The 18,164-nt window shown below is 40.5% G+C and overlaps 1 protein-coding gene across 3 annotated transcripts in view; it reads left to right on the forward strand.

Annotated features, from left to right (window-relative positions):
* The window catches only part of msh3 (mutS homolog 3 (E. coli)), a 45,965-nt gene that overhangs the window by 6,273 nt on the left and 21,528 nt on the right, over window positions 1–18,164 (forward strand). For all 3 annotated transcript variants that reach the window (XM_040155877.1, XM_040155878.1, XM_040155879.1), the window contains exons 9-18: window positions 3,201–3,310; window positions 3,500–3,614; window positions 4,542–4,626; window positions 6,802–6,911; window positions 11,015–11,147; window positions 12,730–12,917; window positions 14,269–14,437; window positions 14,713–14,777; window positions 16,972–17,088; window positions 17,292–17,399. In XM_040155877.1, coding sequence (XP_040011811.1) covers window positions 3,201–3,310; window positions 3,500–3,614; window positions 4,542–4,626; window positions 6,802–6,911; window positions 11,015–11,147; window positions 12,730–12,917; window positions 14,269–14,437; window positions 14,713–14,777; window positions 16,972–17,088; window positions 17,292–17,399 — 1,200 coding nt within the window. The remainder of the gene's footprint in view (window positions 1–3,200; window positions 3,311–3,499; window positions 3,615–4,541; window positions 4,627–6,801; window positions 6,912–11,014; window positions 11,148–12,729; window positions 12,918–14,268; window positions 14,438–14,712; window positions 14,778–16,971; window positions 17,089–17,291; window positions 17,400–18,164) is intronic.

Genomic DNA, 18,164 nt, shown 5'->3' on the forward strand with positions numbered 1-18,164 from the left:
AGCTTCAACCAAGTCGGATGCAAAAGCAGACCTCCATTTAAAATATTCAGCCTGCTGCATGAACCGCAACATTCAATGCTTTGTCCTTTGATCATCTTCTGACTAGCAGCGTGGCCAGCGTTAGTGATGCTGAACTGCTGTATTCCAGAAACCTGTTGCTTCCCATCGTGCCACCATTTGGTGCATCTTTGCGGATGGTCTGCACCCAGCATGTTCACAGCGGTGTGGATTGGGTCCTCTGGAGGCTGTCTGATTATGCTGTGAAAATGAAACGAGGGAGTGGTATGGAGTGAAGTGGATTAGATTGGAAGGGGATGGTTGGATAAATGGGAAGAATGTCTGCTGCTTTCGAATCATCGATGGTACACATTTCTCATTATACACCTTTTTTATTACAACAGCTATTTTCTTTTTGTTTTCATTTTTTCCCTCTCAGATTGAATTCCGGAAATTTTTGTTAATTTGTATTCATTCCTCTCTTTCTTTGTCTTTCCCCCTCTTCCTTTTTTCAGCAGTCCGTGTTGAGTGATTATAGCGGAGATGGGCCTGTTAAGGCCAGTCCAGTTATTGTGTTCTAACAGCACTGCTTTCTAAATTGGGCTCATCAGAGACAAAACTTTTCTCAATTTGCAGCCTGTATCATACAAATATAGGGCAGCATTTTCTGTTCAGCTCAGACAGAAAATTTATCACATTTATATTCACATGCTGGGTCCTTTACAGATTACTACTATTGGCATCTTCCTGACATTTTTCTAGGTTATTAGTTTTTTTTCTCAATCATGGTTCATCAGACTGAGAAAATTGACACTTAAAGTGCTTGAATGATTCTGAAATAGATTCTTTGATGGATGTCAGCTTTGAGACTTGTAAACATTACAGTAATGTTATCTCCAACCCATCGAAACATACAAAAGCAAGACCCACCCAGGTTAACGTTAAAAACAAGGGATTTTTGTGGCTGCTGATGTTAGCTTGACATCCTATGTGTCTCTGGGGTTTGCTGATGAGATGGGCCCCAAGGCAACGGAATGTACGTGTGTTCATGGAGCGGCAGGTAATGAGTCCCCAGGAGGTTGGTAGTAGCTAGGTGAAGTATTGCTTTACTTGCTTTACTCATCCACAGCCTGGACTCATGAGTCAGGATCAGAGCAGTGAAGGAGATCAGAGCGACTGAAAAGCTCACTGGCCGATGCTGCCAAGACCAACGTTCTCGCTTTCTCACTCTTCCAAAGATTTTAAGTTGATGACTGACACTCTTGAGAGTTAATATTACATCCTGGGTACACGGTCAGACAGCAGTCATCTATCAGGATAGATCCGCACAAGCACACACGCCCACACACCAGAAAACATATTTTATGAGTGTTTGTGTGTGTGTTTAGATTTAAATGGCCACTCTCAGAGCGTTGTATTCACCCTGAAGCAATAGAGACTCATCGAGAACCTTAATCTGTTGTGCACATTAACCTCTGATCTCTGGGTCTCAACATTCTGATTTAACCTTTAGCATCTCTGTTTTTGATTGATTATCACCAACACAGTGCTGTGTGTATTTGAAAAAGAAACTCACTGCCCAAGAAGTGTTTTGTCACTTCTTAATATGAAGCACCCACCCCTTCACGTCTGCAGTGACGGAACAAACCCAAATTACAATTTAATTCCATATAATTTGTAGTAGTATTGAAAAATGGCATCTGAGGGGCGCCTCGGTGGGACATTTGTTAAGGGGGGTACCACATAATTGCAAACTCCATGGTTTGACTCCTGACCTGGGGGAACTTTTGTTGGAAAATTGTGTATTTCCACCAAATGATTTATCAACATACATAGTTCCCAAAAGATGCATCCAAAAGACTTTGAATATCCCTTCACTTTTCGCCTAGCCCCACCATGACGTTGATAATTATGGTTTTGGGTGAAATATCTCAAGAACTATAAATCTATGGTCCACAGAGGATGAAGTCTCATCAGGTTAAAACTTGAATTCATCCAATAGGATGCTTTATGACCAAATATCTACAAAATTATGAAATTCCCATTTGCCTCAGCTGTCTTTTGTTTACTGCTAATTGGCAAATGCTACCTTGCTAACATGCTAAACTAAAATGATTAAGAATATAAACAATTAAACCTGCTGAACATAAGCATGTAAACAATGACATTGTCTGCATATTAGCATGCTGACATCAGCATTTAGCTCAAAACACTGTTGTGCGTGCAGTCTCACGGAGTCACTAGGGTGGCAGTAAACTCTCAGACTTGTTTAAATGTAATGTTTTAACAAAGTGAGCACCAACAGACAAGAGATCTCATATTAAACCAAACATAAATGATCTTTTTATTGGATACTACAAACAAAAATGTGTTGTTTTTTTTTGCAATTAAGGTGAACTGACAATTTAATTTTGACAGGAGTTATGAGCAGAACTCAAACCCCCTGGTCAATTGTTTGCAAAAACCCGAACCAGCACTCAGCTTTGTAGTTTCTTGAGAACCTCAAACCAGACTGAGACTTCCTAAACCCAGTTTCACAATACTGGGTCCTGTCGGGGTTTGTAGAAATTCTACACAGCACTCCTCTGTCCCTGGATCAATATCTGCAATTGTCGATGTTCTTGTAAACCTCATAATATGGTTGAATTGACTGGTTAAATGATTAATGGTTGTAGTTGCTGGCACAATATGTTATCTATTGATCACACTATGCAATCTTTGTTCCTTGTCTGACCAGTGGCTGAAGTGAAAGATGATGATTCTTCTGTTTTTGTGTGTGTGTGTGTGTGTGTGTGTGTGTGTGTGTGTGTGTGTGTGTGTTTGTGTGTGAGCATTAGCAAACGGAAGAATGAAAATGCTTCAGCACTGTTTCCAGAGCCATGTGCTTGCCTTGGTTGCCCTGGCAACAACAGAGCGGACAAAGCAACCAAGTCCTTGAAAGCAGTGATGCCTAGAGTGAATGGAAATAAAGGGAGATGCAGTGGAGCAACAGGGAGATGCAGGGAACTGTGTGCTGGGTGTGTGTATCCGTAGAGTCTAGTTGAACAAAAGGACAACTGGAACATGCTGCATTGCTGCTGTTTCTGATTCCTCTCACAGAAAGAAAATTGACCAGATGTTGTGTATCCTTCATTGGTCTCTCTGTACAGTCACAAGCGTCGCTGACCCTTTTGAATCAATGCTGTCGTGTTGCTCCCCTGCAGTGCTCAGGCTGATGACCGAGTGAGAGTAGAGAAGAGAGACGGGGCTCAGTTTGAGTTCGTCTCTGCAATGAACACAGTGACCGAGTTCTACTGCCAATCCCAGGAGAAAGGTGTGTTTGTTTGTGCCACCGTATCCCTCTTTTCTTTTCAGTCTTTTACTCCGTGTTCCTTTCAGTTACTCATAAACTCTGGATTTAAAACACTGGATTTGTCTGAGGAGCAGGCTTGTGATCATTTGCTGGGCTTTATCGGTGGCATGTTTGTTTGTGTGTGTGTGTGTGTGTTTGTGTGTCCTCCAGGCTCTCGCTCCCTGTCGAGTGTAGCATCCTTGGAGAGCCCAGTGATCTGCTGTCTGGGGCCGCTCATCCAGTACCTCCAAGAATTCAGCTTGGAGAGAGTTCTTAGGAGTGAAAGGTACACACTGACCCACGTTCACAAACACATACACTTGGCAACACAGGCTACAAGCTTTGTCCTTATGAAGGGTTCCCACTAGTCAGTGAATTCCCGGGTCTACGTTTAGTTTTGAGGGTTGGATTGCAGTCTGGAATTTGAGGGAATTTATGTATTGCCCTACAGGAGTATCAAAGAATGTATTTCACAACTTATTTTACACCTCTTTTGCTTTGAAGTGCAGCATTTATTTAATTCACCCTTTTATAACCGTTTGAGGTTATATGTTACATAACACTGTACCAACCAAGAAGATAGAATTACTTCGATTTTATGCAAAGTCATAGGAAGGTTGTGGAAATTTACCATCAAAATCATCGCATTTTAAAAATTCTTCCCTTTAGGCAAATTCATTATCATGTTTTTAATTTCGGCAAGTAGTGAAATACTGTTTGAATTACGTCCTCCAACATCACATATGAGTAAGTGTTGTTAGAGACGTTGCAAGATAACACATATGTCACTTATTTGTCAGCAGAGTAGTTGCTCCACTTTTAGGATACACCTCAGGGTGAAAGTGCAAAAGAAAAGCATTCTCAAGGTGACCTATTTAAATAACGTCACGGACTCTGTGTCTGATTTTGAAGCAATGACTATAGTTACCCATTGTACACCTTACAGGGATATTCCACAATGTGTTTTATAACATAGTTCACACTTGAATTGCTTGTAAGTGCAACTCCCAGTTCTTTCGTTGGCCCATTTACAACTATTTACGAAGTGAACACCTACATTTTAAAAGTCGAAAAGCCATTTTCAGTCACAGAATTGGTTTGATTTTGAGTTATGGAAAAGTTTTGGAATCATTTTAAAACTTTTTCCTAATAAGAAAACTGATGCCATTCACATCATGTAGTTGTATTGTAATAATTCTTGTGCTCCATACAGCTCATTTCGGCGTCTTTCCTGCGAGTCAGAGGGTATGAGCCTTAGTGCCGCCACCCTCCGGAACCTGGAAATCCTCAACAATCAGGTAAAAGCACATTGAAGCTGGCTGTTTACACTGCACCATACTGTATAATCCTGTAGTCTGTACTAATTGCTAAACAGAAACATCTGCACTCTGTCTTTAGCCTGGTGAAGAAAATTCAGCTTTTTAAATCACATTAGCTAGAGCGTTAGCACGTTAGCTAAGTCTTAAGTCTCATGTCTGTGAAGGGAAGTCATGTTACAGGTCTTCATAAGCAAACTGCCAGTCATTTGCATGTGTTTAACGTCTCTCCGTGCTGACAGTTAAAGTGACACGTTATATGAACATATGTCTTTTAAAACTGTGTTACAAGTGTAATTTACATGGCTGAGACCAAGTCCTTTTAATAAATAGGCCTTATCATTGCATTTGCATTGTGTGCGGCTATGCATGGGGCCTATATCCTGCAGTCTCTATCCTTTCTTTCCTCTTGTTTTAGTAGAAGGTTTTTAAAGCTTTCACTTATCCTGTGAGGTACCTCAACATCCACTGGATGCATCGGCATCAAATTTGTACTGACTTTCGTACAGACACATATGTCCCCTTTGGGATTAATTTGCATTCACTTTGGTGATCCCTAAGCTTTTCATCTAGCGCCATCATTTTAAAATATCACTTTGTCCGGTATTTTGGTTTATGACTAAAATCCTGCAAAACTAATGACATTCCCATTAACCTGAGAAAATGCAGGCATGCTAACATGCTAAACTAAGATGCTGAATATTGTAAGCATTACACCTGCTAAACATTAGCATGTTAGCGTTGTCATTGTGAGCATGTTAGCATGTTGACGTAAGTATTTAGCCTGATGCTCGGTTGTGCCTAAGTACAACCTCACAGAACTGCTATCATGGGTGTAGACTCTCAGTCTTGTTCATTGTTCTGGGTCAACATTTTAAACTTGAATGTCATTGCTTTCAAATATAAAGTCACGTCTTCAGGGAGTTAAGTGTAGCTCTGTTTTTGTCTCTACCAACTCCTGAGGGAAATATCTGTAAGTGCTCCACCATGTTAACCAGCTAGTGGCTTACTGTGTCTGTGTGCAGTTTGGTGCTGAGCTCGTAGTGTGCAGTGGGTTTTTGGAGCTTCTTCAGTAAAAACAGGCCGAAAATGACAAAATGAGAGTGGTAAGAGTGAATCAAAACAGCAAAGTTGCATGCTGGACAGCTAAACAATGAGCTGAAACTCACTATAAAGCTGAGTAAAGCTGAGGGGAGCTCAAGATTTAGATGAAAATTATCTGAAGGTTAATTAATACAAGCCACACCTTTCACTTTGTCACATTTCTTTCACATTGTCGTTTGATGCATTGTCATTTTAAAAATATCATAGCCGCCTTATATTATGTCTCCAGTTCTCACTTTTGTGACCTAAGCCTGACTAGGGGTCCATGCCTGAATTCTACTCCTCTGGCTGGAGTCAGGTCGAGAGAGAACTGAAAAGAAGTGCATGCCAGTGATAATTAACCGAACAGGTGAGGTAGTCATGAAGCTTGAAGCTGTAGTATGCTACATTCACTCCAGTACTGAAAGCCCAGGGGTTAGACCGACTGACCTGCTTTACATGAGCTTTCCATTTTGGCGACCTTTCAGCACATAACAGTGTCAACAGCCAGCCAGCCAGCCGGCTACAACATGAGAGATACACCTTCCAGTTCAAATATGTATCGATGTCATGATACCTTTCCTCATGATTTTTTGTACAACCTGGAGAAATCAGTTTACAGTCATAGTTGTACAGTGGACTGTAAAAATTTAATGTGTGAGATGAATTGAAAGAAAATGTTCAGTGACTAGTCAGGCTTGCGTGGATGACGGCTCAAAAATTCAGCACGACTCCGCTTATCTGGCATGTGTTTCAGTTGAGCAGACATCCTGCACCGTACACACACACACACACACACACACACACACACACACACACGTTTCACACTTGGAGTTCAAGCCCAGTTCAAGTCTTCTCTCCTGACTGCTTGTGGCTTTCATTGCTAATATCAGAATTCCTTTTACTACTTTTCTTAAATAACCATGACAGTGCTGGATTATTTCATTTTACACATTTAAACTCTAACCCTCTGCTCTAACTTGTTACACCACGTGGGCATTATATAGGAGGTGTATGTGTGTATTACTATATGTGTAAGCTGTTTTGTGTTTGTGTGTGTTCTTTCAATGATAGACAGATGGTAGTGTGAAGGGCAGTCTGTTGTGGGTGTTGGACCACACTTGCACTCCGTTTGGGAGGAGGCTGATGAGGAAGTGGGTGAGCCAGCCTGTCACAGACCCGCAGTGAGTACAGGATACCATCTGACCTCTGATGAAGCACGACTGACAGTGCTTAACTGTTCTTTCTCTGTTCTTGTCACTCAGCCTCACAGTGCTACAAAAAAATCTGAGCACCAGGAGTTTGTCTGCTCTGTGAAGCTGTCTGGATCACAGAGCCATGTTGAGGGCACTTTCTTGCCCTGAATAAAGCTGGTCAGGCAATGCTAATGCTGCTTTCATGTCATATGGTGGAGATGGGAAAGATTTCTATGTTTATGATTTGCATGCGCTCACGTTATCAGAAAAAGGATTAAAAATGCCCTGCATTGACAAAATAACACTATATCCATTTAATCTAGGTTCATTTACCTGGAACAAAAGACTTTGGCTGACGTGAAGCATCCATGTTTGATTTTCAGGCACTTCAGTATATGTGTGCATTCATAAAAATCTAAGTTCCCCATTCGTTATTACAACTTGAATGCTGACGTTAACACCAAACTCCATTATGACATGAACGCAGAAGTAGTTTTGTGACCTTAGCCTGACTAGGGGTCCATGCCTCAAATCTACTCCTCTGGCCGGAGTCAGGTCGAGAGAGAACTGAAAAGAAGTGCATGCCAGTGATAATTAACCGAACAGGTGAGGTAGTCATGAAGCTTGAAGCTGTAGTATGCTACATTCACTCCAGTACTGAAAGCCCAGGGGTTAGACCGACTGACCTGCTTTACATGAGCTTTCCATTTTGGCGACCTTTCAGCACATAACAGTGTCAACAGCCAGCCAGCCAGCCGGCTACAACATGAGAGATACACCTTCCAGTTCAAATATGTATCGATGTCATGATACCTTTCCTCATGATTTTTTGTACAACCTGGAGAAATCAGTTTACAGTCATAGTTGTACAGTGGACTGTAAAAATTTAATGTGTGAGATGAATTGAAAGAAAATGTTCAGTGACTAGTCAGGCTTGCGTGGATGACGGCTCAAAAATTCAGCACGACTCCGCTTATCTGGCATGTGTTTCAGTTGAGCAGACATCCTGCACCGTACACACACACACACACACACACACACACACACACACACACGTTTCACACTTGGAGTTCAAGCCCAGTTCAAGTCTTCTCTCCTGACTGCTTGTGGCTTTCATTGCTAATATCAGAATGCCTTTTACTACTTTTCTTAAATAACCATAGCAGTGCTGGATTATTTCATTTTACACATTTAAACTCTAACCCTCTGCTCTAACTTGTTACACCACGTGGGCATTATATAGGAGGTGTATGTGTGTATTACTATATGTGTAAGCTGTTTTGTGTTTGTGTGTGTTCTTTCAATGATAGACAGATGGTAGTGTGAAGGGCAGTCTGTTGTGGGTGTTGGACCACACTTGCACTCCGTTTGGGAGGAGGCTGATGAGGAAGTGGGTGAGCCAGCCTGTCACAGACCCGCAGTGAGTACAGGATACCATCTGACCTCTGATGAAGCACGACTGACAGTGCTTAACTGTTCTTTCTCTGTTCTTGTCACTCAGCCTCACAGTGCTACAAAAAAATCTGAGCACCAGGAGTTTGTCTGCTCTGTGAAGCTGTCTGGATCACAGAGCCATGTTGAGGGCACTTTCTTGCCCTGAATAAAGCTGGTCAGGCAATGCTAATGCTGCTTTCATGTCATATGGTGGAGATGGGAAAGATTTCTATGTTTATGATTTGCATGCGCTCACGTTATCAGAAAAAGGATTAAAAATGCCCTGCATTGACAAAATAACACTATATCCATTTAATCTAGGTTCATTTACCTGGAACAAAAGACTTTGGCTGACGTGAAGCATCCATGTTTGATTTTCAGGCACTTCAGTATATGTGTGCATTCATAAAAATCTAAGTTCCCCATTCGTTATTACAACTTGAATGCTGACGTTAACACCAAACTCCATTATGACATGAACGCAGAAGTAGTTTTGTGACCTTAGCCTGACTTGAGTCCATGCCTCAAATCTACTGCTTTGGTCAGAGTCAGGTCGAGAGAGAGTATTGAACAGAAGTGCATGCCAGTGATAATTAACCGAACAGGTGAGGTAGTCATGAAGCTTGAAGCTGACGTATGCTACATTAACTCCAGTACTGAAAGCCCAGGGGTTAGACCGACTGACCTGCTTTACATGAGCTTTCCATTTTGGCTGAGTACCATCTCCAAAAAGCTCTACTTTTTACATCGTTTTGTAAGGATTTAGGTTGAAGTTGGCTAAGGTTAGAGTTGTGTGCTGTGTGATTTATTTATTTTTTTATAAGATGCCTTGCTGCAAAAATAATTTCTTCTTGTGGGACGATAAAGATCTGAATGATTTTGGCACAAGACTACAGGATTTGCACACAGCTTGAGAGAAAGCACTACCTGAGAGGCCTAACTTAGGGTAAAAAGGCCAGGGCCATTTAGCTTTGCATTGACTTTAGCACTTCTTGTTTGACTGTGTCACATTGGGACTGAAAGCAGATGTTCACAGTTCCTTCAATGTTATTATTCAATTTATATGAATAAATACTTTGTCAGGACCAGAAATAATACAAATAAGTAGCAGCAGGCACTATTATTTTAATATACTCCTAATTACCTTTTGTTTTCAACTTGGTCTGTTTGTTGGGTTGTTTGCCAGTAGAATTACTCAAAAAAGTACAGAACATTTGCACCAAACTTGATGAAGGGATGGGGCATTGGCCCAGTGAAGAACCCATTAAGATTTGGGGCGGATCCGGTAAAATGGGTGGATCCAGGAATTTTTTTATCAGTTTCCTTAACATTGCGAGATATGGCATTTTTTCGCCTTGGCGGGGGTGTGTGATCCACTGAGTGCCGCACTAGTTTAAATATGTTTTTAATGACTGCTGTTTTGAAGAATAAAGTATTGGAATAATTAATGCTCTCTGACTTGCATAAATGAGCTTCACAAGTCACATATTAAAAATGATCTCATCCCATTTTTTGTTTCTGATGTTTGTATTAATACTTTTAATGAAATTCTCCAATGTTGTATATAAGTAAGCATTGTTAAAGTGGATGTAAGACAGCACCCATAATGTGAAGACTTGCTTATTTTTCACTAAGCCGAGCAGTTGCTCCTCTTTTTAGAAACACTGCAGGGTGAAAACACATGCAAAGCTGAAACTGACTCACACTTCTGCTACAAACAACCAACAACAACTCAGTTATAATACCTACCATATTCCAGTTCTTTTCTCTGCATTGTAATTTTATTATCCATATATTGTTTTTGAGAGTATTTTTCTTTCTGTGTGTGTGTGCTGCCCTCCCTCTCCTCATGTGCAGGGATTATAGCTGTGGATCGGGCACTGCTCTCAGATTATACAGATAGCTCCTCTACAGAATTTCAACATCAATAACACCCAGATTACATCCATCCACATTAATTCCACGACACACAGCGCAGAAGCACATGACATGGACACTCATGCACATGTGCACACACAGACACACGCAAGATATACACTCATGAAGGAGTGTGATTTTGATGTCCATTTATTGTATCACTAAGTTTGTCTTGGTCTGCTTTTTAGGTCCCTTTTTTTCTGAATGTTTATGCCCACAAAAAGGTTTTGTATGCTTCGTTTCTTTTATAGAAGATTTTTACTGGTGGTTATCTGTAATTTTGATATCAAGACAGCTGTTTAAAGGTTGTTTTTATAATCTTCTTAAACTCTCACCTTCAATATTTCACCTGGCCCCATTGTAAAATGTATTGTAAAAATGTTTTCACTTAATAAACACATCTTATTACTCTCAGCAGCTACCTTGTCCACAGAAAAAAACACAGAAAAGAAAAAAACACAGACTGAAGTAATTGAACTTGCTATAGATTTGACTGCAATCACCTCTTTCATAGATGTTTAACTTGAAGTTGTTGAAGCTACTGGGAAAAAACCGTGCACCTCTGAGTTTATGAAGAAGCTAATCAGTAGCAATTTGGCAGATATTTGTTCTATGATAGATGGTCTTGCTGATGATAGGGATTGAACATTTCAATTTCTTTGACTCATTGCCTTCCTTCTTGTTTTCCTAATTTCTGCACCTCTTTCTTTCTTTCCTTCTTTTCCTCCGTGAACCCATAGATCCATCTCAGAACGACAGGATGCTGTGCAGGAGATCGTAGAGTCGGACTCTGTCATTTTGAATTCCACCAGATCCCTGCTGTCACATTTGCCCGACCTGGAGAGAGGCATCTGCAGCATATACCACAAAAAGGTAAAAAATATGGAAACTGTCATGCTAGGCGCACGAGACTGCTATTGTTACCCCCAGTCAAACACCCCTCTGGCTCCTGTTTAAAGGAAAATAATATCAGTTATGCTTTCATTCTACTCATTGTCCTTAAGCTAAGAGATGTGGGTGTAGTGAAATAGTTTGAAACTCCAAGAAACAATGGCAGACCTCCCTCTCATTGCTGTTTTACATAAAAGTCAAAACCAAGACAATTTTCTCTCTCTCTCTCTCTGTTTCTCTCATCCCCTTTCTCTCTCTCTCTCTTCTATGGCATGTCTCTTGATTAACAACAGGTAACAGTCGCCTCAGTGGCACTTACCTGATTGTCTGACACAATCTCATTTCCCATCGGACCCATCTTTGAAATGTCAGAAGGCTTCAATCCCACCTATGTGTCAGTGGGTGTGTGTTGTACAGAGATGAGAGAGGCACAACGGTCTGAGCTTGATGCCTTGTCTTGATTCATGTTCAACTTTCTGACTCCTTCATATATATTGTTAAAAGACAATGATCAAATGTCATTGAACACACACAGACACACACACACACACAACATGCACAACACACACACAACAGACACACAGGTACACCACATGCACACGGTCCTTTATTGTCATTTTGCCCATCTGTAGATAAATGGGCCTGTGTGTAATGGCCTGTGTCTCTTATGGCTCCTTTGACGTAATGGAAGGGAGGGCACGCTTATGGTCCCCAGTCATTGTCTATTTGGGTTCACAAAAGAGCAACAAGGGGGCCACTGACATGGGGGACCATTAAAACTGCAACATGTGATTAATACTATAAACCAATGTCAGTGTGACTCTCATTAACCTTTCCTGACTTGGTACTATACTGTGCCATTGCTAATGGCTATATGAAGTCAATATAATCTACAATATTGCCTGTCTTCAGCGGTGAAATGCAGAGGATTGATTAATCATTAACTTGATTTCATCTTAAATGAATACCGGTTTTATTTTTTAAAGCTGCGACATTGATCTTGAGGAAACATAAAACTGTGGCTGCTATGTATTAGATTATACAACAATATTTCCTATATTGTAGATTGTCATCGATTACAAAATTAGCTAAAATTTAGACAAAATAAAATGGATTAATGGCAGCCTTTGCTCATAATTGAGTAAGACTCACCTAATTTCAGAGCAATGATAAATGTAAGTAAAGAAATCAGGAAGAAATCAGTGACTGAACTCCTTAATTTTGGGGGGGGGGTGTAATATGCTGGATTTAATCAATAATTGCTTTCTACGATTGGCTTCCACATTCAGAGCAGGTGAGATTTAGAGATCTAATCACGCTGGTTTACGGGAACATAGCACACACACTCACACACGTACACAAAGCATTGAAGAGAAGATTATGTGCATTTTGTTAGAGAATAAAGACAGCATTTCTTATTTCTGGTTTATAAACCGCCATTACATTCTGATCAAATGCAGCCTCCCTTATAATTGAGATACATTATTTCAGAACCACCGCCTGCTCGACCATTTACAGCTCATCAAATATTATGCATATCTTTGTCTGTGTGCGTGTGTTCCAGTCTTCCACGCAGGAGTTTTACCTCATTAGTAGCAGTCTTTCTCGCCTGGGGCTGGAACTGCAGGCCTTGCTCCCAGCTATACAGTCACAGATCAGCTCGGTGCTGCTCCAAGGCCTGTTGTTGGACACTCCTGAACTGCTGGCTCCAGCCCACAGCTTTCTCAAGGTGCTCAATGAAAAGGCGGCCAAGTGAGTAACTAGCAGCATGAAAAGGAGGTACTTGGAGGTGAAAGAGGAAGAACTGAGTATTTGCATGAGGAGCAATACAAAAAAAAAAAGTACTGCTCTCTGCAGTGCATTGTAATACAAAAACACGTTCGGACTCTAGAGATAGCATATAGATTACTCCTGAAACGAAAATCACATTAGCCATTACAATTTTCATTCAGAAGCCAGGGAAGAATGTTTTGTACACAAAATAGTCAGTAGTCAATTTATTAAGTGGATTTCTCACCACTGTTGAACAAAGCTCTATGGGTGACTGATGTTACTCAGAATGTCATAGTCTGAACATTTTGTCTTTTCAACATTTTGTTCATTTCAAAAGAATAAAGTCGATCATGTCAATATGATGTAATTCAAATTGCTCTGTTGTGTGCAGTCACTGTAGTCTGGAAGATATGGAGTGCAGGGCTGCATCTAAGGATTACTTTAGTTGTGGATTCAATTATTGCTTTCATTTTTTTATTAACTGGGGAATTGCTTTGTCAACAAAATGTCCATAAATTCCTAAAAAAATTCTCACTATGATTTCTCAGAATCCAAGGCCACCAAGAGTCCAAAACCCAAAGATGATCAATTTACAATGATATACAACTGAGACAAGCAGCAAATCCTGGCATTTTAAGAGTCATTTTTGGCACTTATGCTTAATAAGTGACTTAAATGATTACACAATTATCAAAACTGTTGTTTAAAAGCGTTCTGTTGATCAATTTATTGATTAATATTTCCGAGCACTATTGGAGGGCTTAGAATAATAGTTTTTGGGAACACTGCCTTGCTAATTAACTTGAATGGTACACTGTATTGTGTGGTAGTACTGTATTATCCCTTAAAAATAATCTGTATTATGTAAAAATCAGGAAAAGGAGAACAAACCTCTGTTTGCTAAAGATATTTTATATTTCAAATTTATACATCTATATTGATTAAGATACTAGTGTATCAATTACCAATTCAGTTGCTAATTTCATTCAGTTCGATTGTTAAAAACTGGTGCATAGTGGTAAATCTAGAAATAAGTCTTGACATCAAGCCCTTATGTTCATATGTTAATGCAAGAGTCAGAAAACCACACCACAGTACCACAAAACTGTGGTGTGGAATGCAAGATACAATGCAGTGGGTGATGTTAGATGCCATGCCATGCCTGACATAATGCATTATCGACAGTTGGCATGGAGTACCAGAGTGAAGGATGTTCTAGTGACACATGGATGACTTTTTTTCCTCCCAGTTTTCACTAATGAAGAATCAGGCTGACCAGCAGGCTCATGTCTCAGAAAATGTCTCACATATGGACCATGTATTTGTGCAGACTGGGGAATAAGACAGAGCTGTTCTCAGATCTGTCCGGCTTCCCGGTGCTACAGGAAAGGAGGGAGCAGATCCAGACTGTGCTCAATGAGATTCAAGACCACCGCAAAGAAATCCGACTGACGCTGAAGGCCCCCGCACTCGACTACACGACCGTCTCTGGACAGGAGGTACCGTCTGTGTGTGTCTGAGGCTGAGAGTGAAAGACAGGTGGGAAGTGATTGATGGCCTGATTTGGGGGAAAGACTGACTCACAGTGATGATCTGATTCCTGTGTATGTGTGTGTGTGTGTGTGTGTGTGTGTGTGTGTGTGTGTGTGTGTGTGTGTGTGTGTGTTTGTATTTTTATATCAGTGTGTGTATGTCAGTTTTAATCAAAAGTGATACATTATTTTGTCCGTCTGCTCTGGTCTTATTTATCAAAGTCTTCCTCCTCTGCCCTCAGTTTCTGATTGAGGTGAAGAACTCGCTGTCATCCACTGTTCCACCTGACTGGGTCAAAATCAGCAGGCAAGCTCACAGTTGCAGCACACACACACATACACACGTATATAAACCGACACATGCAAGAGACAAACACACAGTCACCAACACTTTTATCAGTTTTTCCGAAATGACATGACAGTGGCACTGACTGGCTTTTTTAAACTTGCTCTATTGTTTTAAATATCACATCTGAACTAACTAACATGCTGTCTAGATTGAGCCTTGTGTGAGATGTAGCTGTGTAACCCTGAGGAAATAGATTTTTTTCACTGAATGGTGTAATGAGGGGCGTGATGGTTGGTAAGTGTTAATAATACATCAATATAGGGCCAGTAGCATGGCCATGGAAAATGCATGTTTTTGACTGGGTGGAAGATAGGATGTTAAATTTGTATGTAGTTTTGGGCACTTCAAACACAGTTCAGGTCCACCATATCAATTTGTGATGAACTTTCATTGATACATAAATTAAGTGAGGATCCTTTCAAAAATAATGCCATGAATAATTTTTATTAATCAGTTAACTTTGTACAAAATGCAGTAAATCAGATCAATATTTAGTGTGATCACCGTGTGCCTTTAAAACAGCACCAGTTCTCCTCTGTACCCTTACACACTGTTTTTTTTTAAGGCACCTAGCAGGTAGTTTTGTCCCAAGCATCTTGGAGAACTTGCCACAGTTCTTCTTTGGATTTAGTCTTTCTCAGTGTCTTCTGTCTCTTCATGTGATCCCAGACTGACTCCATGATGCTGAGATCAGGGCTCTGTGGGGAACAGGCCATCTGTTGCAGGATTCCTTGTTCTTCTTGTCTCTGAAGTTAGTTCTTTATGACTCTGGCTGTGTGGTTGGGGTCATTGTCATGCTGCAGAATGGATTTGGGCCCGATCAGACTCCTCCCTGATGGTATAGCGTAATGGATATGAATTTAGACATCTCAAAATGCCTTAAACTTTTTACAGTACTGTATGTATATTTCTGTTCCAACAGCGAACCCCAAAACATAAGCAGTTGAAGCAAAAGGGTAAAACAGCCCAACTGTACTACCACACAAACGACCAAAATGCAGCAGCAGAAGTGTGTTAATCTGCAGGTGACCATGGCAAAAATACATGCTTTTAAACTATACAGCCAGGTAATTTGGTGATGGAACTAATCCAAAATGGTTTGACACTGCACTAATCAATATTTCTCACATTATCAGTGGATCAAAAGACTATGTGTAATGTGATGGGGGTCACAAATAGCGACAAACCCATAGAAAAATATCACCTGACTAAAGTTCCCTTCAGCTGTATTTAGTTGATTGTTTTGGTTTTATGGTCCACAACTTTACTCTTTTGGTTCACTCTCACTGTTCTCCTTAACCTCGTTTCCAGATGCGGGCAGCCAAAAAAAAAAAAAAAAAAACTCTGATAAACCCACTTTGCAGTCCCTGTCCAGCACCAAACGACAAATGCAGTGACTAGTGGCTCACAGTAGAGCATTTAGCAGCTAAAGAGTCAGATATTTCAACTTGGAGTTGGTGGTGAACAAGACAGAGCTACAGGAAAAGTGAATGTTCATCAGGTGGCCAGAAACACAACTTTCGATGATTGCTAATATTGCTTGTTGTCTGCTAGATTTGTAAGTAGGCAACTGTTACTGCTAATGCGTTCTCAACAACAACTTTATAAGGTATAAATATATCACTGCTGTGGTTCAGCTTGTTCCGTCACCAAATTACCATGTAGTATACTTGTGTTTTCATACTATAAACTTTCCCTATTTTCTGGAGCAGGGGTTCCCAGCCCAAGGGTTGTGATCACCCAAGGGGTTGCAAGATAAATCAGTAGATCGGATGTTGCAATCTAACTAACTACCAGGATAAGAGACGAAAAAAAAAAGATACACAAAATATTTATTATCTAAAAATGATATAAATATATATATGATGATAGCATATATAAATGATGACGATGAACACAGGGACACATGCAACTGATAACTATAGGTCAAAAGTTGACACTGCTTCGTTTTAAGAAGGCACAAAACCAAGAGGTTGGTGTCTGGCAGTCGCAGCACTTGTTTGAGCTCATTACATGGTATCATTTTTAAAAATAATGATTGATGTAACATGCTACACGTATATACTGAACACTTAGTAGGTTTATTCCTCACTTTAACCCATTCTGTGCTCTGCCTCCACCGCCTCACTTCTTTCTCCCTTCTCCTCTGCAGTACCAAGGCGGTCAGCAGGTATCACTCTCCTTTCCTGGTGGAGCGCTACAAGAAGCTGCTGCAGCTCCGGGAGCAGCTGCTGCTGGATTGCCAGAGGGAGTGGACCGATTTTCTGGAGTATGACAGACACATGCATCCACACACCCCTGATCATAAACACAAATGAAGATCTGCTAAAAACTCTCACCCCGCCAGAATTAGTCAGTTTTTGTCGAGTACAACATCAGTGTGGTCTTCTCAGAATACAGTATGCACTTACGTTAATTTACACTTGAAATTCTCTTTCCTCTCTCGCTCTCTCTCTCTCTCTCTCTCTGTAGTCGGTTTGGGGAGCACTATTACACCATGAAAAGGGCTATTAGTCACCTAGCAACCGTGGACTGTCTCTTTTCATTGGCTGAGGTGGCTAAACAAGGAGACTATTGCAGGTGATGTCCTCTCATGATGACTGCAAATATTGGTACATGTGTTTAAGTTCATAATGTGTGTGTGTATGTATGTGTGTGTTTGTCTTTGTGCGAGTGTGTAATTGTGTTTGTGTGTATGTGTGTGTATTTTTATGTGTGGGTGTCCTGTGTCGTGTCCTATAGTCTGAGACAGGCTGTGTGTGGGTGTGTGCACTGGGCTCAGCAGTGTGCTCAGCCACAACGCCAACATCTCTCCCACACACACACACACACACACAGACACACACAGACACACAGCAAAACATGCACACACCAAAACATGTATTGTCTGTTTCTACACATTTTATAATTGTAGGTTTACTTCTATCTATGTCTTAGTACTGCAGGTCCTCTTTTGTAGCATCTGAAAATGTAGCATGTTTTTCTTTAACTCTGTCATATTTTTTGCCATTGCTCTTTCATTCATTTAAGGAAAGCAGGCATCTACTGTTTGTGTTTGTGTGTGTCTGTGTCTGTGTCTGTGTGTTACTTGAGTATATTTTAATAGAGCATGACACATCGGCAGGCCTTTTTGTTATTGGCCACTAATGGGTTAACACAGATATATCACATCTGTGTGAATTTTGGCAGATACAGAAAGACAAATTGCAGAGCACTAAAGTGCAGTGATAAATGCTTTATTTTAAAGAATTTAAATTTCAGTTATGTTTGACATCCAAAATTAAGTGTTATATTTACTGGCACTGCCATCTTTGATAGTAGGGTATTGTTTATATGTAAAATATA

Source organism: Xiphias gladius, chromosome 19 (assembly GCF_016859285.1).
Source record: "Xiphias gladius isolate SHS-SW01 ecotype Sanya breed wild chromosome 19, ASM1685928v1, whole genome shotgun sequence".
Lineage (NCBI taxonomy): Eukaryota > Metazoa > Chordata > Actinopteri > Istiophoriformes > Xiphiidae > Xiphias > Xiphias gladius.